Below are 26,999 nucleotides of genomic sequence, written 5' to 3'. Positions count from 1 at the left end.
TATGGAAGGTAGAACTTCCATATAGCATAGGGATTAATCTTAATTCAAAGGGAATCACTTAGTAGGGTTCGGTAGGTTAGGATTAATTTAGGAACTAGGAAATTGGGAATTGGATTAGGGTTTTGGGATTAGGTAAGCTAGGATTTGGGAATTATGGTTTTGGGAATCTACGTTCTAGGTTAGGTTTTTAGCATTTTAGGCTTAGGTTATGGGATTTAAGGGGAATGGATGAAGGATCAAAGAGGGAGAGAAAAGGGGAATGGGCTAGCCGTACGGTAGTACGGTCAAGGGTGGGAATCCATATAGTTGTACGGCTGGGGTAGGTTTAGGTTTAGGTGGGTTTTGGAGATGATGGGGAAGGGTTTTGAGGGAAATAAAGGAATAGAGACAAATAGAGAGATTGAGGGAAATAGCGAGAAAGAAAAGTGAAGATAATACCTTGAAAGAAGATAGTAAGAGAAAGAGATAAGATGGAATCACTCCATGACTTCACACCACTTCAATCCCAGGAGGTTTTCTAAGAGATTTTCTATATTCAATGCATAATAACCCTATGGCATTCACACGCCCAAGCCTTTATAGTCTATTTGGGGTGTTTTTACAAAAACACCCATAGTGATAAGAAATGTCCATAATTCCCCATCATTTCAATTAAAACATAAAATAAACTAAAATTCCTAAAATAAATAAACAAAACAACTAAACTCAACTAAACTAAGCCATCGAATGACTCCATCATGTCCAATAGTCCATGATCAAGATGATCCCACAATCAAGATGGTCCAAGGTGACGATCCAACGGTCCAACTAGTGTATCCAATGAATCCAACAATCTAGATGTATCAAATCAGCTCCTATGCACAGCCCACATGCATCTTATCAGTGTGGGCCTTCAAAGATGCATAAACATACATGTGGGGTCTTCCGACACAGCTACGTACTTGATCGGGACCCCGTATAATGATCATCCAACCATAGATATGTTAGAACTAGGGCCAAAACTCTCCTTTGGTATACTCTAAATGGTGCTCGGATGTACTCATCAATCTTCCACCCTCCGCATTCGATGACACCTGCACTTGCCCCATGGATGTCGACGTTGCTTCCCTGACCTTCATAATGCTCTTTTTCTTGTTCATTAACCTCCCTCATTCATTCCCTCTCCCCTTATAAATTCATATGCTCAAGACCACAGTGTGCTCTTTGAACCCAAAGTTTAATACCTCTAAAGCTCTCCCCATTCAGTAGATGAACTGTCTCTTCCAATTCTGTCTTTGAACTCATCTGAATAAAGGCAAAGCCTCGGAGGTTAGTCAAATTTCTTTTTCGAGGTACCACCACCTCCATGACTATTCCAGCCTATCCGAACATTCTCTCAAAGTATATCGGTTGCCACCCTGTCGGAAAGCTATCGATAAACAAAGTTGGATATTCCGATAACCTTGTGGGCCCCCTTATTGCATAGTTGTGATGTCCTCCCTTTCGGTTGCGCAAAAGTCTCCCAATTTTCTGTCGATTCTTCATCTCCCACGGACTTATCAAAGAGAACATGCTTCCCTCTCACTTCCGATAACTTTTGGACTGGTTGTGCACCTCCTTTGGACTTCTCACGCTGCAAGAGATTCATAAATGAAGAATCGAGGTCTTTATTGCCATCCAAAGGGCCAGGGGGCCAACCTTCTTTCTCAATTATTAGTAAACAGATAATTGATTGATGAGCAGTGAAGCTCACATTAGAAAGGAAGCCAATTCAGTGCCTATGGAGGCATGAAAGTCAACATGCTCCACATCACTGACCATACACATGGGACAAGGCATATATGCACACAATCCAAAGATAACAAGTAGTTGGATTTTTTTAAAAATATCAAACTAGTTGGATAAGCCTATTGTTCAATCACTCGATGCCAAAGATAACAAGTAGCAACAACTTACCAGACCAAGGCAATTCTTAGCTAGGGGCCAATCAGTGGTAGAGCCCATGGGATTAAAGATTTGTACATAATTTTCAAAATACATGTCGTATCAGCTCGATACGAAACGCGATACGGGATCGTATCAACCGAGATCGATATGGGTATAAAAGTAACCAAACCGACCCCCAAACCCCCCTTTTCAATCTCTCTCTCTCTCCTTCCTCTCTTCTCTTTTGCTTGAAATCTCCTCACTAGATAATTTTAGAGGGATTTTCAACAATATTTGCATCAATTTGAGGTATCAAAACAACTTCTTTTGAGTGGATTTGAAGAATCGAAGCCCATGGAGCTGGTTTTGAAAAATAAAAAAGTTACAAAATCAATTTTTTATATTCTTCAAATCTACTGGAATCATCATTGCATGCTAGATCTATCAAACCTTACTACATTTGCAGGTACAACTTGTTGTTTTTTGGGGGGTTTTCTTTTTCTTTTTTTTTTTTTTTTTTGGTTTTACGGTCAATTTTTCTTTAATTTTCAGATCTATGACAAATCATGCATGGGGGATGAGATCCAATAGAAGCTTTTTTCTCTTTTAGGAATTTTCGGTCTATTTTTCTGGATTTCCCATAAATGTTTTTTTTTTCTTTTTCTTTTTTTTTTTTTTTCAAATCTAATGAAATGTAATGCATAGGGGGGCATTTCTGATTAGATCTACCCCAGAGATTTGGTGTTTTTTTACTTTTTATTTTTTACCAATTTCGGTTGAATTTTCTGGATTGAAGGTTTTTTTTTTTTTCTTTTTTTGGGAATTTTGTTCGATTTTTCTGGATTTTCCATAAACCTTTTTTTTTTTTCAAATCTAATGAAATGTAGGGGGTGGGGGGGAGCATTTCCGATCAAATCTACACCAGATCTTATTGGAGATTTGATGTTTTTTATTTTTTGGTAATTCACTCGAATTTTATGGATTTACAAAAAAAAAAAAGAAAAAAAAAAAAAGAACAGCTTTTTTCAAATGGTGGAAGAAATTTGGGACCCGGTTTGGGGAAAATCAAAAAATTGTTGGATTTGTCAGGAAATTTTCTTTTCTTCTTTCAAATGCAACTTGTAATGAACTAATGATGCATGATTAATTTTTTAAAATATATCTACAGATTTTTTACATTAGTTGATTAAATTGTTTTTTACTTATTTTCACCATTTTTTTTTTCTATTTTCGGGTTAATTTTTGGGCATTTTCAATGTTTTGGTTTCTAAAATAATTTTAGGCACATAATATGTATGAATATGATAGATATGATCAAGCAACCAATTTTCTTATTTTTGAAACTTTTTGCTGTTTTATTTTACTTTATTAAATATAAAAATTATTGCTTTAAATGTGTTTAGTTTCTTAGTTCATTATGGAAATTTGTAACACTTACTCTTTATTTTGGCATTTGTGGCTTTGTGCAGTGGCCAGTGGGCACTTGTTATGGAGCGTGGTGTGTGGACTTGTCTCATTACTTGCAATTGACTATTGTTGTATTTGCTGGGAATGGCTAGGAATTAGAACAAAGATGCAGGGTGGAAGTATGGAGCAAGGATAGGTGGGAGTAGACAATAAATTATGTGCAAGTATTGCAATAGAAGTGTGAGCAAGGGCATAACCCGATTAAAACATCACTTGGTCCATCAAAATGGTCAAGTGGTTGGGTGTGCAAGTGCCGCTTAGGCAGCAAGGGAGGAGATGCGAAAAAACTTTGAAGAAATCGAAGGTAAAAAGGCGATGAGAGAGAAGAAGAAGAAGAAGAAGGTTACTCTTTATGCATGTAGAGCAAAGGTGTTTAGTATTCCTACACAGTAGGTTGATGAGGACATTGAGTCAAGAGAGAACTCAAATAAGGTGATGAGGATTGCAATGAGGGAAAGTTTACAATGTCAACGTGAGGATGAGCAGCGGTGTCATATTTTTGGGAGGACTAGTTCAGAACATGATGCAGGTGGGGGGAGTGGTAGTGGGTGTGGCCACAGAGGATTATTTGAGGGAGGTTTACGTTGTGCCTTTAGCACACAGCAATATTCACAATCTCGATGAGGATAAGAGGGAGCCACAAGCACCTTCTAGTGATGAGACAATATATTAAAAGGCTAGTAGCACGCAAAAGAAATTGAAGCAAATATGGTTTTTAAAAAAATAATAATAAAGATAATCTTGGAAAGGCAGCTACAAAGTTATTTTTACACAATTGTATTGCTCCACATTTTGTCAATTCCCCATATTTTCAAGTTTTGTGGATGAAGCAACAGATGCAAGATCAGGGATTAAAAGCACCCGATTCTTATGACATTAACCCAAAGTATTCAAATGAAGTGTACAATGAAGTGTGTGTTTACGTACAATCATTTAAAAGGATATGAATGAATAGAGGCTGTACAATCATGTGTGATGGTTGGACTGACCCAACCACATTGAGCATGATAAATTTCATGGTCTATTATCACCTGTATACAGTGTTCATTAGAGCCATTGAGTCATCTGATCAGGTGAAGAATGTTGGTTATATATTTAGCTTGATGGATAGAATGGTGGAAGAAATTTGGGAGAGTAATGTGGTGCAAATTGTCACTGATAATGAGGCATCATAGAAAGCAACAGGAAGTATGCGTATGGAGCAGAGGCCTCATATGTTTTAATCGTCTTGTGTAGCCCACTGCGTTGATCTCATCCTTGTGGATATTGGAAGAAGAAGAGTATATCGAAGTTGGTTGAAAACATAAGGTTAATTATAACATTAATTTATAATTACAATTGGATAATTGCCCCTATGAAGAAATTCATAGGCGTGCAAGAGTTGTTAAGGCCTGAGGTGACTAGATTCGCCACAAATTTTATAGCCATGGAGAGTTTATATAATCGTAGAGGGGCACTTAGCAAGATTATTGCATCTTGGCAATAGATAAACTCTAAGTATGGACAGAAAATGAGCGGCACGCCTGTAGAAATGTGTGTAATTATAAGAGGCAATAAGTATTGGAAGAAAGTCCTAGAAATTATGAAAGTAATCGAACATTTGATTAAGGTTCTTCGACTTGTGGAAAGTGACGATGGGCTAACGACGGGCTTTCTTTATGAGGCTGTGGACATAACAAAGTTGTCTATTTGATGTGATTGTAAACAGTACAAGGATTTTTGGAAGTTGATATATAAGTGCTGGAATAAACAGCTTTATCATGATCTCCAAGCAGCAGGTAAAAATAAGTTACGGTAATTTAGTTATTCTTATTCCTTGGCTTAATAAGTTGCAATTATGACTTATGACTCACTCATGAGTTACTTTTGGACAGATAATGTGGTATTGATATGTTCTATTGTTCTCTCTTTTAATGGACTTGTAGGCTTCTTTTTAAACCCACAATACTGAAATGCGCCTACATTTCAAGAGGATTATAAGATTACAATCTGTTTGAAGAATGTCATTAACAAGTTAGAGTCGGACACTAATCGGCAAGTTGATGCCATCAATGAAATTAACCACTATTTACAAATATGTAAAGTATAGAGTTGTAGTAGTTATTATTAGTTTATCTTTCACAAGTAAAAATGTATCAACTGGCAATGGGTAGCTTTGGAGATCCACTTGCATAAGCTGAAATACAAAGAACCAATTCAGGTATAACTTATAAGTATAACGAATAATCTATAAGATTTAGGAAAGCTAGGTGTAAACTTTAGAATAAATATGTACGTCTTTATCAATTTAATAAACTGAATAACTTACATATATATATATATATATTTGTTATCTATGCAGCTCAATGGTAGGTCAATTATGGAGAAAATGCACTTACTCTGCGGAATATTGGAGTCTGAATCTTAAAGTCAGTGTACATCATCAGCTAGTTGTGAGAAATAAGAGTACTTTTTCCTACATCTATACTGAGAAGCAAAATTGATTAAAAGAGATAAAGATGGAGAGAAATGTTTTCATTCACTGCAATGTAAGGCTGCGATTAAAAAATAATAAGAAATCAAGAAGGCAATCTGACAACCAAGTGTAGTATTGTCCAATAAATTTGGACTATATTGTTATTGAAAACAACCCTCTTCTCGCATGACTTGAACAAAGGGAGAGAGACAAAGAAGCAGCCGAAAGTGAGGAGCTAGAATACCCGAATCTCATTGCAGAAACAGTTCATAGCCATCCAGAGCGGATTGTTGAAGGTGCAGACAAAGGGCGTCATAGCAGCAGTATGACTCAGACTAATAGCAGTGTTGGTCATGATGATGATGCACCTCGTGTTGGTGTTGCTTAGCACACCATACAGTCATTTATAGAACGTGAGGATGATGAGCATCGATGAGGTACACGTGGCTAGACTTATGAGTCTACTGAGTCACGATACAAACAACCAGCCATGGGGGAGGAGCATCATGAAGATGCTGGCATAAGTGGCACTCATGGAGCACCGGGACAGTAGGAAGCTTATGGACAGTATGGATATGATTATGGATAGATAGAGCCTGTTGCGCCACGTTTGTGTTGCAGTAGTCTTACTAATCAACAAATTCCATATGGATACGAATATCTAGATCCAAATCTAAGTAATTCATCATCAGTATCATGGTCTCAGCAATACGGCTATTTGCCTAGTGTTGGTGGATATCCTTACTCAAGATCAGGATTGATGCCAAGCCGGGATCAGTCATCCTTAGGTTTCATTAACCTACTCATTCCATCCAGCTCTAGTTATTATGGATACGTAGCACTAACACCTGTTGCACAGCCACAGGTGCTGTCAAATGATGACAAGGGCGTGGAGGTCGAGTAACCACAACCAACTAGATTTTCATTTTAGTGATGAGGTGATTGGTGATTTTTTATTAAAAATATTTTTATTGAAATTATTGACATTTAAGGTAAGTATTTCTACACTTACGCATTTTCCAAGCAAGCATGGTGGCACACACTTGACAGTTGAGTTGTTAACACTTGACACTACCGAACTTGTGCTTAAAATAACTCCCCTGATATTTAGTACTTTATATTTAACAGTCCAATAGTTTATATATAATCATAATAAGCTAATAGCAATATATGATATCAATTTCTGACATGCATCAACAATTTATATATAACAAAAAATAATCAACACCACACCTTACAGTAGGTCAACCCATCAGGACAACATTCTTACCAAAGAATGGGCCGAGACACAATTGAATTAATGGTCAAAACACGCACCAAAAAAGAGATAGATTCTTGGATATTTGATATTTTCTTATTTTTCCTTCTTCTTTTTTTTTTGTGCTTTTAAAAAAAAGTATAACCGATACAAACTTTTAAGACCCGATACGACCCTGATACCGATACTTGACGTTGTAGCATATCATTTTTCTGCCAGGCCCATGGTGTGTTGTAATGGCTGTTACAGGGCCGTAAAGGTAACGATGGCAACCGTTACACAATACGGGTTTCGTAAAGGCTGTAACAACCGTTATGAAAAAAAAAATTGACCTATAACCACCATTATGGGGCAAATACAAGTTTTTCGGGTTTTTCTTTAATAAAAAAGAGACCGAAACGGCTGTTACAACATGTATTGTAAAGGTAACAGTGGTGGCCGTTACGGCCACCGTTACCATTACGGAATAACTTGGCCGGATTGATACGTTAGTTGATACCGACATTCAAAACCATGGGTTTGTATCATGTGCACAAGTTGCTTGTACGGCAAGTAGTGTTTGAAGTATCAGTATCGCTTCAAGTTTCTCTAGTCGGGGATATAGAAACAATATCAATATCACCGATAATATCGTCGATAACGAGAAATGCGAAGAAACATGGGGAGAATAATGAATTTTTTAAATGATATTTCAAGAAATGCTACAATACACATATTTTCATATATAAGAATTTATTTTTATTTTTTTTTAAATGCAAAAAGAATGCATACATAATAGTTTTTCATTTAATGGGGCCTAAAAGCATGTGTTGTCGTAAGAAATTAGTCCAACCATCTCATCTATCCGTCCAACCATCACATCTATCCATTCAACTACCCATCAAACATCCATCGATATTTCAGAATATCAACAACACACGAAATTTCACAGAGAAATCGTTAACAATTGGAAAGGAAACCAAAGATTGTGGCTGCCATATCGTGCATGTTACGATAATAATAATATCATGATATTATTGTTAACAAATTGAACACTACGTATAACCATGCACCATAAAAAATAATAATAATAATAAAATTTAAAATTTAAAAAAAAAAAATTTGAAATGGATTTTTTTAATATACAGATTTTTTGCAATATCGGTATATCGGCAATATTATCAAAATATCGCTGATACAAAGGTGATACAAGCACCACTTGGAATTTACACGGTTGAAATTATTGGTGTTGCATTGGTGACAACGATACATTGGCAATAAAAGTGACACCTAGAATATACACATTGAAAATATTAGTGATACTTTGTCATACATCGCCGGTAATTGGAATTTCTGATACTACTAGTGTTATTGATATCGCTACCAGTGTTACCGGTATCGATGAGCTGGAGATACGGATAATATTGGGGATATTTCAATAATGTCGGGAATACTTCGAACATTGACAGCAAGTGATGTAAAGGCACAATAATTCCCATTCCTCTTGAGGCATTGAATTTGGTCCCCACTAGAAAATATTCCTCATACCCATCAAAAGGGAAACATCACCACGTGGGTATTTATCATTTAAAGTTTTGGCAGCTAGATTAGCAAGCAACAAAAGCAACTATAACTTTCCTAACATATGGAACACGCATGTTTAGAAGATTTCTCATGAGGGTACCTTCAGAAAAGCTATGTATGGTTACTTCCAGGTAACCAAACTAGCAACTACAATGCCTGATTGACAAACACATGCAGGCCCCTTTGGCTTTCTTGCATGCTAGAGTGGTGCATGTCAAAAGAACACATATGACCAAAAGCCACTCTTTTCATTTCAAGAAATCACTTCTGAAGTTTTTGTATTAAATGCATTAAAAAATGAACAATAGATCAATACATTAGATTTATTTATTCATTTCTTTTCTTTTTCTTTTCTTTTTCTTTTTCTTTTTCTTCTTTCTTTCTTTTTTATTTTTTGAATGGTATCAACACATTAGACTTCATGAGCTATAAAAAGGAAAAAAAAGAAGAAGAAGAAGAAGAAGAAGGAGAAAAGATATACACCCAATAAGTGGCTCCAATTAAAAGACCCAAACATGCCCTAGTCTCCAAATCAAACTCTCATCCAACATAATCCCAATTTAAATTATCTAATCTTTAGATAATAAGTAAGTTTTATAGTAGGGAACTGTATCTACACCCCCATGTTTGTATGCATACACTACTTTCATCTGCTTTTGGTATTTGAACAAACTAATTTTTATCTCATAGAAGTAATGGCACAGGTAGAACTAACTAAGGATTAATTGGAATCATAGGCATGTTTCCGGTTGGGATTTTTCTATGTGGGTGTCTGGGAGCTATGTCCTAATTACATAAGTTCCCTAAAGAAGGTGGATATTTTTTAGGAATTTCTAGCACAGAAATTCTAGAGTTTATTTTACTGGGTGAAGGTTGTCTCACAAAAATCAAGGACTCTTTATAAAAGAGTTGTGATACCCATTGATGTAGTGTGGTGTAGAGATAGAAAAGATATAATGAGCAAAAGAGAAGGCAAAAAATGGTCTCCTGTGTAGAGAGTTGCAGTGAGTGTTATTTTCCCATTATAACTTCTTTCCTTTTATTTTCTCATGTGCTCATTGCATGGCAAAGATGTGTTCCACTGCGCAGAAAAACCCAACACCACTCTATGCTAGAAGTGGACAAAAAGGCGTGTGCATCAAAAGGAGAGGGTTACATATCATCTCCCCTTCTGTTCCAGAATCTACAGACTGAAAAACAAATTTTGAGAGGAATGACTATTCAGTTTATATGCAACCTTAGTTGTTCATGTGGAAGACAAACACTGATCACAACCAGATGATGGTGACCATCAACAGCAACAATCCAAGCTGGTCTGTACCTTGAGCATACAGTGAGCCCCACTAGTCACTACCTTCTGATGGTCATCTGACTGTTGTCTTCTTAAGAAACAACGAAGATGAGATACACCAACGAAAGCTAGACCATGCCTGTTAAAGTTTCACTAAAAAAATTCTTCTTGACTTGACGATTCTCATTTACTTATCTGGTGTTATTTAGTCCAGAACCTTCAGATATAGATGTGCATGGTAGTAAAGGTACTGCTAATAAGCATTTTAAACATTACCTACCATTCCAAACTCTTCTGCATCCCAGTTGCAGAGAACAATGGTCCTCCGAGGGTGCCATCCCGAGCGTAGCAAAAGGCCAAATCGGCGGGCAATGTCAAGAAGTGCAGCAGTTCCACTGTTAGGGTCCACAGCACCGTATGTCCATGCATCTCTATGGTTGCCAAGGAGAATGTAGCGATCCGGTTCTTCCCACCCTCTTATGACTGCGAGAACATTTTGGACTGTAGCAATATTTTTCTCTTCCTAAAAGAAAAGGGAAAGAAAACATTCAACCAAGAAGGATTCAGGACATTAACAACTTGTCTGCGTACTTTGACATACAGAACAGCTACTGAGAAGTTCTGAATCTTGTCCCCACCATACACATGGCAAACATGTATGCTGATCCAGATTGTGGATCTAGTGTTCACCACATTGATGTGCTTTCACACAAAATTCATGGTGATTGTACATTCTTGATCAATTCATTGTTGTCAGCTTTGCTGGTTGAATATGGACCTTGCACATTTATCCCCATAGTTTGAGTTAACCATCCATCTGCAGTCAATGACCAAATGGGTACCTTGACTATCAGGCTATGGCCCATCTACATGATGACCAGTATATCAAATGATCCTGAAAACTGTGGACAGGCATTGTGAACTGTGACGATGTTTTATTGCACTTAGTGGAACTCCTTGTGTTCAAAATTGTGTTCTTTTCCATTTTGAATTCTACAACCCAACATCAAGCCATTCCACAGAACTTTTAAAATGCAATAAATAAAAAATTAAAAAAACTGATCTGCATTATTAGAAACAAGAAAACATGATAATTGCCTCCAGAGATTGTGGAACATTATGTTAACATCTCCACAAGGGGTAGAAACAAAATGCAGGGTTCATTTTACAAAGGAGCCTTTTTCTTTCTAATGTTGGTAACCAATAGTACAAACTTGGTACTATTGTGAGGCTAAAAGAGAGAGGAGTACTGATCACCTAGAACCTTTTTTTTTACAAGCATTTTGCCCTTTGAGAAACTGGAAACCAAAATTCCATAGGCATAAAAATGAGTTGCAGTGTCTAATCAGTTATAGGTGACCAATGCTCAAAAGAAAAGGTGATTAATCAGCCAGGTCAGGTGTTTATATCATTTCGCTTGAAGAAAGAGGAACTATATGTTTGTGCATTTCAAAATAATACAAACTTGAGAAGAGCCTCTTTGCCTTTCCTTGTGGAAAGACTTGTTCCACATGCAAAGTTTACAGGGAAATGTATGGGCTTATAAAGGTTTGTCCTCTCCTTGCTTTTGAAATATACCAATACTATGGTCTAGCACATATGCACGCACGAGCCCGGCCCCCATGGAGCAAGCAGGCCGGAAAAGCAATTAACCAAGCGCAGGAGCACAATACTTGCCACCAGGGATGGAAGTCCTGCCCCAAGAGGCTCGGGGGTCATTTCATTTACCATGAAGGGCATTGTTTTGCTGAATTTTTTTCCTGTTTATAATTAATTTTACTTAGAGGAAAAACCCTTTGGTTTGTGTGACCCGCACAATTAACAGCAGTGCCTTCTCTTTGGGACAGTTGTGAATATGTGTGTCTGTTCACTAGGCCCATTCACCACGTGTCCACCTCACACAAGCTAATTGTAATTGGTCCCATTGTGCTACACATTTATCAAAGGGGATCTTTGTAGAAGGAAAAACACACAAAGAAACCCTATTGTTTTCTGCATTCCCTCTTTAAATGTGTTTTCCATTTCTTTTGATCTCATTGCCCTCAGCTTTTCCGGCACATTTAGGGGTAGTGTTGGCTGAACATTAATGACAGGCATCCTCGGTTTGTGTAAGCCATGGCATGTCGTATGTTGGGCAACTATATCCTAAGAGATAGCATGTTGAGGACCTATTGCACTGGATTTTCTATCGAGCGGCAGGAACTATTTCAAAGAAAGCAACCTAGGCCAAGAACCTATTGCTATAAAGGATAGCCTAAATTGTTTACCATATATACAATGGTCGCATATATTTAAATCTAAATTCTTAAAAAGTGGAATTAAACAACAATCAGAAAGTACCTTCATGCCCCGCTTACTCATGTGGTCCAGATGAGCATGCCACATACATGCAGACGTGGAGTCCGCAACAGTAGCTGCCGCTCCACCTATTGAAGTACTCCCGATCAACCTGCAAAGGTTATCATGCCTCTGCGCTCTCATAACCACAAGTGCCCCCTTTGATACTTTAAGGACACTATTAACACCGGTGAACTTGCACCCAATTGCCTCGATTGCACTGAGAGAAATCAAGTTCTTCTTCAAGTTAGGAATGTGCCTGACCTCAATCAAGGTACCCTCCATCCCATCAAACATCTTAATGCGTACCCTACCAACATCCACAACGTTACAGGCATTGTCATTGCCCATAAACACCCGTCTACCATCGCACTCCCTGTAACTGGTGAACCAACTCCGATGAGGAATCATGTGATACGAAGCCCTTGTGTCAAGGATCCACTTGTCTCTATGATCATCATACAAGTGTCGGATCATAGACACTAACAACACATTACCTCCACTCGTCTCTTCATTAGATGTGGTAGTGTTGGCCTCCCTAGAAGGAGCCTCTGAGTTTTCTTTCTTCGCTTTAGGATTTGTACAATCCTTCTTCATGTGCCCAGCCATCCCACAGTTCCAGCACTTTAACTTGCCCTTGCCCTTGCCTTTGGATTTGGATCTCGACTGAGAAGATCCTGTATCTCGCTCAGTATTCCTACCCCTCGTAAGCAGTGCATCAGAAGAAGCCCCCATGTTACTGTTTTTCTTTCTCATGGCCTTTCCTTGAAGGGTTGAGATAACAGTGTCCACACTTAGGGACATATTACCATTACACAGAGCCCCTGAAAGACTCATGCTAGTAGAGAATTCAGCAAAATACATGCATGATCTTCATCTTTGACCACTTCTTCTATGTCTAGCAACTTGCAAATCGACTTGTTAAAATTACTGATATGGGCCTCCACATCTCCATCCTCTGTCATTATGAAGTTGAACAACTGCAACTTCAAGTGTAGGCAATTTTCCAGGGACTTTTTGGCATAAACGTCCTCTAACTTCACCCACAACTCCGCTGCGGTTTTCTCCCTCATGACGTTGTAGAGAACCTCATCCGTTAAACACAATCGGATTAAGGATTTAGCTTTCTTATCAAGAGTCTTCCAATCATCATCATTCATAGACTCACGTCACTCCTTAAGAGCCTCATCTAGCCCTTGTTGAGTTAATAGAGTAATCATCTTAATCTTCCATAACACAAAGTTATTTTTGCCTGAGTACTTCTCAATGTCATACTTCGGATTTCCTACCATTGATACTTCTCCTTACAGATTCAAGCCTATGCCCCAACGTTAGCTCTGATACCACTTGTTTGGGGACTGCGGAAGCACACAAAGATGAATCTAGGAGAGTAATCCAATCGCGCCAAGCAAACACAAAGATAACACAACGATTTAACGTGGAAAAACCCTTGTAGGAAAAAACCACGGCACAAAGCGACAGATGATCACTATGAAAGCGGAAATAACAAAAAGAGCTTACCCAATTCGAACAACCTTGAATCACACCCTTGCTACAACCTTTGAAACCCATAGACGAATTAGAAACCCTAGAAGTACCTCCCAATCCTGCTTACACCCATATATATATAGCCTAAAGAAGGATCTCAAGCAAAATCGGAAACAAATCCCGCAAAATTGCAACTCTGCGTAAAATTGTGTGGAAACTGTCGATGGCATCGAACAGTCTTCGATGTCATTGAAACTAATCCTTCGATGGCATCGAAGCTACATCGCTAGCATCAAAATAACACCTCAACTGTCCAGAGACAAAACATGATTTTCTGGAAATCCTCGATTACATCGAGCCATATTCGATGGCATCGAACCTTACTTTCGATGTCATTGAACGCCCTCTAATGGCATAAAATAAACACCCTAATAGTCCAATGACAAACTGGAGAAAATCCGAAAAATCTTGATGGGATCGAACATTGTTCGATGCCATCAGAGGCCCTGTATCTGACTAGATTTAAGACATCGGTGACATCAAACAGTCTGTCGACGGCATTAACAGGCCCTGTATCTGACTAGATTTAAGACATCAAATACAACAACCTATCTTTACTTCTTTTTTTTTAATGATTTTTAATGGAGCAACCAATGGGCATCCTATACTCCTGGAACTCCAGCTCTATTACCCTAACGTATGCATCTAACTTCTATGCATAGGCATTAGATAGTGTATCCCAAATTCCCTTAGTGGTCACATGAACCTCATAAGTAGGTATAAGCTCCTTGTGCATGGTGCTTATCAGGATGTTACGGACCAAGCGATGCTACTTATGTCACTTGTTGTAATGCTTCATCACGGCCCATTGTTCTGCTAAGTTTCTATTTTCAACCAAAATTAGTTCCTCTTGAACCATATCTAGAGCGTGTGAAATGTCATCTTTACCTAAAAGGCATATCACAGTACGAGACTAGTCTTCATAGTTGTTGCCATCAAATTGTGAACGCTGGAAATCGACGCTGGAAATTGGCGCCCACGCTGGTTTATTGTTTATGGGGGGTGATTGGGCTAATTTGGATTGTTGACGCGAGAGTCTTGGAGTCGCCACTAGCCACTTAACTCAAAATCCCGCAGTCGGCTAGAACCTACAGAATATGTAAAACCAGAGAATCTGAGGACTCTCTTGCTTTAAATTGACTCCTGATCTGTGATTTGAGATTCTGAGTAAGGGACCTCGATTACAAAGAGGGAAGGTGTTAGGAACCCTCTACTTCGTGTAGTAAAGTATTCTTAAGAGATGGAATGATAAGATTAGATAGGACTATTCAGACTCGAATTTCTGATGTGGCAAGGTCCTGAAATTCGGCAAGCTACAGAGCATACGTCCAGAAAACGTCTAGAGGAGTTTTAAACGGATGATGGTGATGATGGAATATGGACTAGGCTACTATGAGTTTCTAATGTAACAGGATTCAGACTTCTGGCAGGTCACAGAGCATACATTCAATGGCAGTTTAGAGGAGCGGGGGGTTGAGAAGGGAAGTAATGATGCGATGATGAAGTATAAATGCTAATAATGATTGCATGATCTTTGGCTTGCACTTGAAATGGCTTAGATGTTTGAATGCACCATGGTTGGGAATGATTGACCCAAGTAAGATCGTAAGGCTAAAAGATGGCTGGAGAAGGCTAGAGGGGGGCTAAAAAGATGGGAGCTTGAGAACTCAAGCACTCCCTCTCACTCTCACTCACTTTCTCACTCTCACTCTCTTTTGGTTGATAATTCTTGGTAATGAGTTCTTCCTCTTCTCCTCTTTGAAATGAAGAGAGGTGAAGGCTATTTATAGCCTTTCAGGATGGCATTTTGGTAATTCTAAGGACCTTGGAGGGCGAATGGTGATGTGGCAGCTTGTGATTGGTTGAGAGAATGGTAATGCCACATGACCTTCCCTTATAGACTTTTGAGCTTGGTAGGATGGTAAATAAGGTGGGTTTCAGGGTCAATTGCATGAAAGAGTTGACTTTGAGAGGGGGAACAGTTGTGTGCTCAAAGGACACATTTTTCGAGAGAGGGCGATAATCGGATTACCGCGGGCAGTAGTCGGACTACCGCCCAGATCCCTTTGACTCTGAACTCCGGCTTGTGGGCTTCTATGTTTTTGGGCTTTCGGATTTTCTGGGATTTTGGGCTTTTGGGCTTTTTGGGTAATCTAGGTTTGGCTGAGATTTGAGGTGGGATGTGGGCTTTAGGTTCAGTTCCTAAGGATCATTCATGCCTTATCAAGTTGCTAGATTGGGTGGGGTGTCTACAGATGCCCTTCTTTGGCAGAGCTTGGGTGCAAACAAATGCCAAAGCGAGTGGACGCCCCACCATTCTGGTCAGAAAAGGTTGTGTTTTAGATCCATTGCCTGCCATAGTATCATAATTAGCTTACTGTTTGGAAAAAAAGATGACCTGCACATACCATGAGGGTTTGAGGAAAACGTTGTGATTGTCCCTACACTTTCTGCGGCATTACGGGCCACGAATCACAAACTTTTCAAGTCGAATTGATAATAGCATCGGAGGATTAGTCTGAAAAGTAGGGCCCCGGCGCGTTTTGTGACTTTACGTGGATTTTCATACTGTTTGGATCTTGTTATTCCTTTGCAACGTAATCACCCTAGGAATACTTGTTTTGTTTGATCATCAAAGTGGTTAGTTGTCGTGTGGGTTTTGCGGCCTTACGGGGAACTCACTACGCCGACTTGGACTCGATTAGATTTTCCAAGTGTCCTAGACTAGGTATGTGCTGGTAACCTTTTTCCATGCAGTCTTTTAATTTTGATATTTTGGTTACAACGGATTTTCTTCACTTTGAATTGGTTACCTCTGACCAGAGATGGATCGAATCATCATTTGCATTCTATTTCCTATACGGCTGTAATGATATTGAGAATTAGGCTAATCATATTTGTATCGCATACGGATTCGATTATTTTTCGGGACAACCAGAAGAGGTCGAATCTTATTTTATTATTTGCATTGGACGCCACAGGGAAATATAGGAGATTTCTCAGTATTTTGCATGCCAAATGCTATTTTTTGAAATTTTTTTTTTTTGAAGACTATCCTCTTCGGAGCTATACTCCTTGGGGATTTTATTGAAAATGTTTTTGGAAATTTTAAAAAGATCCGTCCGATCTCGCGGGAGGGCACCGTCGTTCGGTTTTTATTGCATTTTTTTTAGTAAGTAGATAGTTTTATTGCCTCCACTAGTGAATTAATGGGGTTGATCAACAAATTTGGGCTTTATTTTGTCATTTGGTTTTTTTTTTTTTGGTATTTTTCTTGGAATTTTCTCCATTTTCTCATCTCAATATTCTCAATTTCTCACGAGATTTTGCAAATTCTCGTGAGATGTTCATTTTCCCTTTCATTTAATGAGAAATTTTCCTTCTCCTTTATTCCTTCTCCTTGTCCGTCAGACCAAGTCATTTTCAAGGCTCTCACATCCCATCAGAAGGGGACAGTGTGTAGGGTCGTGCATTAGACAGAGGACGGTAGTCTGACTACCACGGGTGGTAATCGAATTACCGCCCGGCACTCGTTTGCCCATAGGTTCGAGGTGGGGCGCTGGTTAGGGACTGGCTCTCGCCTTCCCTATTTCTTCTTCCCGTTTTTGCTTCCAGGGACACCATTATTGTCCCTTGCAAGTTCTCTCTTTGTTTCTCCTTTGCGCTGATCCTTGTCTCCTTATTTTTGCTTTTTTTCTTCTTTTGAATTTTCCTTCCTCAAGTAATCTTTTTCTCTTTGTGCAGCTGTTTGGACTGTGTGGTGGATTTTTGGTGTCCATGTTCATGGATTTCTTTTGGACTCAGTTCTTCATTACTATGGAACTTTTTATCAAGGGAGATGAAGGAAATGTGGATTTTTGGATGAATTCCGGCACTTGGACTTGGCTAGAAATTTTTCTTTTTTGCCAAGAAATGATGTATTTTTCTTTTTTCTTTTTTCTTTTTTTTTCTTTTGAAGTGGCGTGTGATAAGGAAAGTGCCCCATTCTTATTTGTGCATAGACATTTTTTTGTTTTGTGTTTTTCATTTATTATTTTTGTTGCTTTTTTTTTTTTTTTTTTTTTGAAAAAGGTCCAAGCCTTTACACATCATGAAATGGTGGGCCATTAGAATGTAATCCTTTGATGGGCTGGATGGATGATTCGTGGCCCACTTGGATCTTCCAATTTTGTGAATTTTGATGATGGGCCATTATTTTGGAGTGGGTCCACTTCATCCTTCGGCATGGTTTTGGTCCCATGTGTGGATCTTGAACTTTCTAAGTGAGTTTGGATCATGGGCCTTGAAAGAGGGTCTTTGGATAATGGGCCTTGTGATGATCTTAGATAATGGGCCTTAGAATGTGGGCTTGGATCATGGGCCTTAGACAAGGGGCCTTCGAGTGTAGGCTTAGATCATGGGCCTTTGGTCAATGGGCCTTGGAATGTAGGCTTGGATCATGGGCCTTGGACAATGGGCCTTGGAATGAGTTTGGACAATGGGCCTTGGAAAATGGGCCGTTGGAAGTGGGCTTTGGACAATGGACCTTTGAAAATGGGCCGTTGGAAGTGGGCTTTGGACAATGGGCCTAAGAATGGGCCTTGACCAATGCGCATTCAGGAGTCCATTCATGACGTGTCTTCCTCTTTTGAAATGTTTGAGCCCATTTGTGAAGGTAGGGGTGGGTACTTACTTGTGAATGTTGACCTTGCAGCATGCCCCGTCGTGGTCGGAGTGAGGCTGGGCCTTCCAGCCAGTCTGTCGATCCTTGTTACGTACCTTGGGAAGGTTGTCACCTTTATGATGTGGCTCGAGAAGGAGGGGCTCCTACTATCTTAAGGGGTTGTGGGGTCCGCAGTCATTGGCCGAATTGGTTGAAGGATCACCAACCACTGTTTTTTCAAGCGTTGCAGCGTACTCCACTCTACGGCCTGTTCAGAGTCTGTCTGAGCAAGACGAATATAGCGCTTTTATCCGTGTTGACTGAGCGGTGGCATGCTGAGACCCACACATTTCATCTCCCTTTGGAGAATGGGGGATCACACCCTAGGACATTTTTATCCAGCTTGGTCTTTGATACGAGGGGGGATCCATTCCCTTCGAGGAGGACCTCCCTGTTCCCACTGAGGATGACTGGATGAGTCTTCTAGGGATGGTTCCTCATTCTTCGGACTTCTCAGGGCCCCGATTCAAATTTCTCTGGCTATCGGCGAACTTCTCTTGGCGGATTCCGCAGGCTGAGGCTGAAGCTACTGTGAAAGCTCGCGCCTTGATTTTGTATACTTTGGGAGCCATGATCTTCTGTCATGGAAATGAGTTAGTGAGCTCTCGTCTGCTGACACTCGTGGCAGATATTACTTTCCCTACACCTTGTAACTAGAACGCCGCACTCCTAGCTCATTTGTATGAAGGATTGGACAAGGCCAGTTGTTGCAGCAGCAGGTCAATGACTGACTTTTATCCAGTTATTAAGGTGCATATCTAATCCTTTTGTCTTGCCTTCATTCTCATGAATGTACATTTTGATGATCGATCCTTGTGCAGGTTTGCTTTTTTGACCATTTCCAACATTTGGGACCCACTCTGATAAACCACACCCCTCCTTTCCCTTGCAGAATGCTGTGGTATAAGGATAACCGCAGCCGTATCCGCCAGTTTTCCGATCTCGCCTGGAGATCTAATGTGGATGCTCTAGTTCCTGATGATTTAAGCGATCGGTTTTTCGTGCCCTTTCCTCTTTGCTTGTACTTTTATCCTAACCTTGGATTGTTTTTGCCAATTTCGCACCAAGCCTTACTTTCGATCGGCCACTACTCTTACTCCTGAGGTCGAGGAAGCTTTCTAGGCCTCGCGTCGTCGTCGCATTCTGGAGGATCCTTGGGTGACGAAATGGTACTTGGGAGAGACTCTTTTGGCAGTTGACTGGCAGTCCCCTTGTGCCGTTTAGCCTACCTTCCAAACCGGCAAACTGGAGATCGGTTCCTGATCGTGAGTTGGCAGCTGCTCTAGAGGGCTATGAAGCCAGTGCCTTTGTTGATCCGGCGAGGGAGTATAGCTCCTAGTGCGAGCAGTACGGCATAAGTCCTATTCTGGGTAATGCCTTGGGACCTGAAGTTCCTTCGAAGGATACAGATGATTATGTACCTGATGAGTAGTGTCTATTTATCTTTTCTGCCCATGTATCTTCTGTGTACATTCTTCCGTATATATCAGAGTTTGCTTATCCAGTGTCGCCTTTCGCATTGCTTTTCAAGCCCTCCTGTTGATCTGATTGCATAGCATGTAGATTCTTTAGCTTCCCTTGGCATCCATGTCGGGCCCCATGCATGACTGGTGTGGGATCCATGTCCGGGCAGTAGTTGGACCACCGCCCGTTGACCTTTGTCTGCTCTCTGGGACTAGCAGGCTGTCGCAGCAGAGGGCACATGTTTCGAGGGCAAGCGGTAATCCGATTACCGCCCCTGTTCATCTTTTCTTCTAACGACAGTCGGTCTCTCTTTGTTCATCCGAGGTTGCTGTCCTTGACATTCTTCTCTACTCTTGCTGCTCGAATATTCCTTTTGTCTTCTCTTCCCTTCCTTTTGCCCCCCTCTTTTGTCCTCTTCTCTATCTTGTCTTCTTCCCTTTATCTTTTTCAATGGCTAGAAATGGAGGGAGCCTTGGTGGGTCCAAAAGTGGTGGGAGCATGGGTCCACTCATTGAGGTAAATGATGCACCTCTTTCCACTTGAGATGGTGGGTGAGAGCTCATTTACAGATGGAGCTTTTGATGGTGGGTTGGTGGGTGTTAATGGTGGTTTGGTAGGGCCACTTGAAGAGGTGAATGCCATTTATGGTGTGGCTCCAACCACCATTAATGGTGAGATGGATTTTTTTAGGAGATGGATGGTTCTTTGATGGTTTGGACGGGCCTACTCTTGGTTGGCCATTGGGTAGTGAGGGTGGAGATTTTGGTGGGTTGATTTTTGGGAGTTTGGGTGTGGACATGCCATTGGATGGTATGGATGGGACCATGATGATGATGGATGGTCCGGATTTGATCGTGGTTGATGGCATGGGTTTTGATGGTGGAGATGATGGCTTGATTGTGATGGATGGGGTGGATCATGGGGATGGTTTGATGGATGGTGGGTCCCATCTTGTTGGTTTGGGTATGACGGGTGGTTTGTATGGGACGGATCATGGGGTTTTGGTGGATGGTGGGCCCCACATTGATAGTTTGGGTGTGATGGTGGTTCGGATGGGATGGGTTATGGGGATCTGATGGGTGGTGCCCCCGCTATTGATGGTTTGGGCATGATTTTTGGTGCGGGTTATGAGGTTGTGATGGGCGGTGGTGGTGCAACTATTGGTTTCGATGATGGTGGAGATCTGGGTGGTGGTCCTGATAGTTCTTTGTATTGGTGTGGCCCTGGTATTGCGAAGCCTGGGGCAGGTACTTTTCTCACAGCTTCGGATGTGATGAAGTGGGTGACTGGTCCGCCCATTGGTGCTTTTCAAGACACTCTTCACGAGGCTATGGGAGCATCGGGCTTCTTTCGTCACCACGAGATTGACTTTTTGGACGAGGGGATGCCTATTTTTTTACGATTCATCAGCTAATCCCAATCTCCAGATTGTCGAGGGTATGACAGTTTGGACCTGTCGCCTGCAGCCATGCAATACCTGTTCGGAGAGATTACGCATCTGGATAGGGAGTTTGACTGCTTCCGAGAGTCGTAAGCTGCACCTTCTATGCTTCGAAGAAGTCCTGCATCTTCACCGAGTTCGCCTGGACTGGCGATTGTTGAGTGCTGCATCATATGATTAGGTTCCAACACTGAACCTGTTCTCCTTCAATAACCTAGAGTTAAGTCCTCCTTTGGAGGGGTTGTCTCGTTTGACTGGCCTCCTTTTTTTTTCCCCAGGAGTCGTATCTTCCTCTATCTCGTCAGGTGCGGTCTTCAGACTTCGAGCCCTGGTTTGGATTCTCGGCAGCTCTCCCCACAATTGAGGGTGGCCGTAGTGAGTTCTCCCTTGAGCTCTTGTATGATCGATGTTCGTCTGCTCGAGGAGGTGATGGATCTGCTCGTCAACTTCAATGCTTGAATGCACTGATATTTTGTGTTCTGGAAAAGCTGCTCTTCTCGAGATTGCATCTAACTTCTATGCATAGGCACTAGATAGTGTATCCCAAATTCCCTTAGTGGTCACATGAACCTCATAAGTAGGTATAAGCTCCTTGTGCATGGTGTTTATCAGGATGTTACGGACCAAGCGATGCTACTTATGTCACTTGTTGTAATGCTTCATCATAGCCCATTGTTCTGCTAAGTTTCTATTTTCAACCAAAATTAGTTCCTCTTGAACCATATTTAGAGCGTGTGAAATGTCATCTTTACCTAAAAGGCATATCACAGTACGAGACTAGTCTTCATAGTTGTTGCCATCAAATTGTGAACGCTGGAAATCGGTGCCCACACTGGTTTATTGTTTATGGGGGGTGATTAGGCTGATTTGGATTGTTGATGCGATAGTCTTGGAGTCGCCACTAGCCACTTAACTCAAAATCCCGCAGTCGGCTAGAACCTACAGAATATGTAAAACCAAAGAATCTGAGGACTCTCTTGCTTTAAATTGACTCATGATCTGTGATTTGAGATTCTGAGTAAAGGACCTCGATTACAAAGAGGGAAAGGTGTTAGGCACCCTCTACTTCGTGTAGTAAAGTATTCTTAAGGGATGGAATGATAAGATTAGATAGGATTAGTCAGACTCGAATTTCCAATGTGGCAAGGTCCTGAAATTCGGCAAGCTAAATAGCATACGTCCAGAAAACGTCTAGAGGAGTTTTAAACGGATGATGATAATGATGGAATATGGACTAGGCTACTATGAGTATCTGATATGACAGGATCCAGAGTTCTGGCAGGTCACAGAGCATACATTCAATGGTAGTTTAGAGGAGCGGGGGGTTGAGAAGGGAAGTAATGATATGATGATGAAGTATAAATGCTAATAATGATTGCATGATCTTTTGCTTGCACTTGAAATGGCTTAGATGTTTAAATGCACCATGGTTGGGAACGATTGACCCAAGTAGGATCGTGAGGCTAAAAGATGGCTGGAGAAGGCTAGAGGGGGGCTAAAAAGATGGGAGCTTGAGAACTCAAGCACTCCCTCTCACTCTCACTCACTTTCTCACTCTCACTCTCCTTTTGGTTGATAATTCTTGGTAATGAGTTCTTCCTCTTCTCCTCTTTGAAATGAAGAGAGGTGAAGGCTATTTATAGCCTTTCAGGATAGCATTTTGGTAATTCTAAGGACCTTGGAGGGCGAATGGTGATGTGGCAGCTTGTGATTGGTTGAGAGAATGGTAATGCCACATGACCTTCCCTTATAGACTTTTGAGCTTGGTAGGATGGTAAATAAGGTGGGTTTCAGCGTCAATTGCATGAAAGAGTTGACTTTGAGAGGGAGAACAGCTGTGTGCTCAAAGGACACATTTTTCAAGAGAGGGCGGTAATCGGATTACCGCGGGTGGTAGTCGGACTACCGCCCAGATCCCTTTGACTCTGAACTCCGGCTTGTGGGCTTCTATGTTTTTGGGCTTTTGGATTTTCTGGGCCTTTGGGCTTTTTTGGGCTTCTGGGCTTTTTGGGTAATCTAGGTTTGGCTGAGGTTTGAGGTGGGATGTGGGCTTTAGGTTCAGTTCCTAAGGATCATTCATGCCTTATCAAGTTTCTAGCCTGGGTGGGGTGTTTACAGATGCCCTTCTTTGGCAGAGGTTGGGTGCAACCAAATGCCAAAGCGAGTGGACACCCCACCATTCTGGTCAGAAAAGGTTGTGTTTTAGATCCATTGCTTGCCATAGTATCATAGTTAGCTTACTGTTTGGAAAAAAAGATGACCCGCACATACCATGAGGGTTTGAGGAAAACGTTGTGATTGTCCCTGCACTTTTTGCAGCATTATGGGCCACGAATCACAAACTTTTCAAGTCGAATTGATAATAGCATCGGAGGATAAGTCTGAAAAGTAGGGCCCCGACGCGTTTTGTGACTTTACAGGGATTTCCATACTGTTTGGATCTTGTTATTCCTTTGCTACGTAATCACCCTAGGAGTACTTGTTTTGTTTGATCGTCAAAGTGGTTAGCTGCCCTTCGAGTTCTGCGGCCTTACGGGGAACTCACTACGCTGACTTGGACTCGATCAGATTTTCCAAGTGTCCCGGACTAGGTATGTGCGGGTGACCCTTTTCCATGCAGTCGTCTGATTTTGATATTTTGGTTACAACAGATTTTCTCCACTTTGAATTGGTTACCTCTGACCAGAGATGGATCGAATCATCATTTGCATTCTATTTCCTATACGGCTGTCTTGATATTGAGAATTAGGCCAATTACATTTGTATCGCATACGGATTCGATTATTTTTCGGGGAAACTAGAAGAGGTCGAATCTTATTTTATTATTTGCATTGGACGCCATAGGGAAATATAGGAGATTTCTCAGTATTTTGCATGCCAAATGCTATTTTTTGAAAATTTTGTTTTTTGAAGACTATCCTCTTCGGAGCTATACTCCTTGGGGATTTTATTGCAAATGTTTTTGGAAATTTTAAAAAGATTCGTCCGATCTCGTGGGAGGGCATCGTCGTTCGGTTTTTATTACATTTTTTTTAGTAAGTAGATAGTTTTATTGCCTCCACTAGTGAATTAATGGGGTTGATCAACAAATCTGGCCTTTATTTTGTCATTTGTTTTTTTTTTTTTTTTGTATTTTTCCTGGAATTTTCTCCATTTTCTCATCTCAATATTCTCAATTTCTCGCGAGATTTTGCAATTTCTAGTGAGATGTTCATTTTCCCTTTCATTTAATGAGAAATTTTCCTTCTCCTTTATTCCTTCTCTTTGTCCGTCAGACCAAGTCATTTCCAAGGCTCTCACATCCCATCAAAAGGGGACAGCGCGCAGGGCCGTGCATTAGACAGAGGATGGTAGTCTGACTGCCACGGGCGGTAATCGGATTACCACCCAGCACTCGTTTGCCCATAGGTTCGAGGTGGGGCGCTGGTCAGGGACTGGCTCTCGCCTTCCCTATTTCTTCTTCCCATTTTTGCTTCCAGGGACACCATTGTTGTCCCTTGCAAGTTCTCTCTTTGTTTCTCCTTTGCGCTGATCCTTGTCTCCTTATTTTTGCTTTTTTTCTTCTTTTGAATTTTCCTTCCTCAAGTAATCTTTTTCTCTTTGTGCAGCTATTTGGACTATGCGGTGGATTTTTGGTGTCCATGTTCGTGGATTTTTTTTGGACTCAGTTCTTCATAACTATGGAACTATTTATCAAGGGAGATGAAGGAAATGTGGATTTTTGGATGAATTCCGGCACTTGGACTTGGCTGGAAATTTTTCTTTTTTGCCAAGAAATGATGTGTTTTTCTTTTTTTCTTTTTTCTTTTTTCTTTTTTTTCTTTTGAAGTGGCATGTGATAAGGAAAGTGCCCCATTCTTATTTGTGCATGGACATTTTTTTTGTTTTGTGTTTTTCATTTATTATTTTTGTTGTTTTTTTTTTTTTTTGAAAAAGGTCCAAGCCTTTACACATCATGAAATGGTGGGCCACTAGAATGTAATCCTTTGATGGGCTGGATGGATGATTCGTGGCCCACTTGGATCTTCCAATTTTGTGGATTTTGATGATGGGCCATTATTTTGGAGTGGGTCCACTTCTTACTTTGGCATGGTTTTGGCCTCATGTGTGGATCCTGAGCTTTCTAAGTGAGTTTGGATCATGGGCCTTGAAAAAGGGTTTTTGGATAATGGTCTTTGGATAATGGGCCTTGTGATGATCTTAGATAATGGGCCTTAGAATGTGGGCTTGGATCATGGGCCTTAGACAAAGGGCCTTCGAGTGTAGGCTTAGATCATGGGCCTTTGGTCAATGGGCCTTGGAATGTAGGCTTGGATCATGGGCCTTAGACAATGGGCTTGGACAATGGGCCTTGGAATGAGTTTGGACAATGGGCCTCGGAAAATGGGTCGTTGGAAGTGGGCTTTGGACAATGGACCTTTGAAAATGGGTCGTTGGAAGTGGGCTTTGGACAGTGGGCCTAAGAATGGGCCTTGACCAATGAGCATTCAGGAGTCCATTCATGACGTGTCTTCCTCTTTTGAAATGTTTGAGCCCATTTGTGAAGGTAGGGGTGGGTACTTACCTGTGAATGTTGACCTTGCAGCATGCCCCATCGTGGTCGGAGTGAGGCTGGGCTTTCCAGCCAGTCTGTCAATCCTTGTTACGTACCTTGGGAAGGTCGTCACCTTTCTGATGTGGCTCGAGAAGGAGGGGCTTCTGCTGTCTTAAGGGGTTGTGGGGTCCGTAGTCATTGGTCGAATTGGTTCAAGGATCACCAACCACTGTTTTTTCAGGTGTTAGAGCGTACTCCACTCTACAGCTTGTTCAGAGTCCGTCTGAGCAAGACGAATATAGCGCTTTTATCCGTGTTGACTGAGTAGTGGCATGCTGAGACCCACACATTTCATCTCCCTTTTGGAGAATGGGGGATCACCCCCTAGGACATTTTTATCCAGCTTGGTCTTTGATACGAGGGGGGATCCATTCCCTTCGAGGAGGACCTCCCTGTTCCCACTGAGGATGACTGGATGAGTCTTCTAGGGATGGTTCCTCATTCTTCGGACTTCTCAGGGCCCCGATTCAAATTGTTCTAGCTATCGGCGAGCTTCTCTTGGTGGATTCCGCAGACTGAGGCTGAAGCTATTGTGAAAGCCCACGCCTTGATTTTATACTTTGGGAGCCATGATCTTCTGTCATGGAAATGAGTTAGTGAGCTCCCATCTGCTGACACTCGTGGCAGATATTACTTTCCCTACACCTTGTAACTGGAACGCCGCACTCCTAGCTCATTTGTATGAAGGATTGGACAAGGCCAATTGTTGCAACAGCAGGTCAATGACTGACTTTTATCCAGTTATTGAGGTGCATATCGAATCCTTTTGTCTTGCCTTCATTCTCATTAATGTACATTTCGATGATCGATCCTTGTGCAGGTTTGCTTTTTTGACCATTTCCAACATTTGGGACCCACTCTGATAAACCACACCCCTCCTTTCCCTCGCACAATGCAGTGGTATAAGGATAATCACAGCTGTACCCGCTAGTTTTCCGATCTCGCCTAGAGATCTAATGTGGATGCTCTAGTTC

At 41.0% G+C, this 26,999-nt stretch overlaps 1 protein-coding gene across 3 annotated transcripts in view; it reads right to left on the bottom strand.

Moving 5' to 3' along the window:
- The window catches only part of LOC131232780 (probable glutamate carboxypeptidase AMP1), an 88,750-nt gene that overhangs the window by 41,653 nt on the left and 20,098 nt on the right, over positions 1 to 26,999 (bottom strand). Inside the window, exons 1-2 of one of the 3 annotated variants that reach the window (XM_058229257.1) lie at positions 12,280 to 14,234; positions 10,220 to 10,462 (exon numbers count right to left, since the gene is read on the bottom strand). The exons of 1 other annotated variant lie outside the window; for it this stretch is intronic. In XM_058229257.1, the coding sequence (XP_058085240.1) occupies positions 10,220 to 10,462; positions 12,280 to 13,140 (1,104 nt within the window). In that variant the 5' untranslated portion in view covers positions 13,141 to 14,234. Of the gene's footprint in view, positions 1 to 10,219; positions 10,463 to 12,279; positions 14,235 to 26,999 lie in introns of those variants that run through there. One more of the 3 variants, XM_058229256.1, reaches the window with a different exon arrangement.

This window comes from Magnolia sinica, chromosome 18 (assembly GCF_029962835.1).
Source record: "Magnolia sinica isolate HGM2019 chromosome 18, MsV1, whole genome shotgun sequence".
In the NCBI taxonomy this organism is placed as follows: domain Eukaryota; kingdom Viridiplantae; phylum Streptophyta; class Magnoliopsida; order Magnoliales; family Magnoliaceae; genus Magnolia; species Magnolia sinica.
Note: the sequence above shows the minus strand (reverse complement) of the source record. Positions and strands in the feature narration are given on the sequence as shown.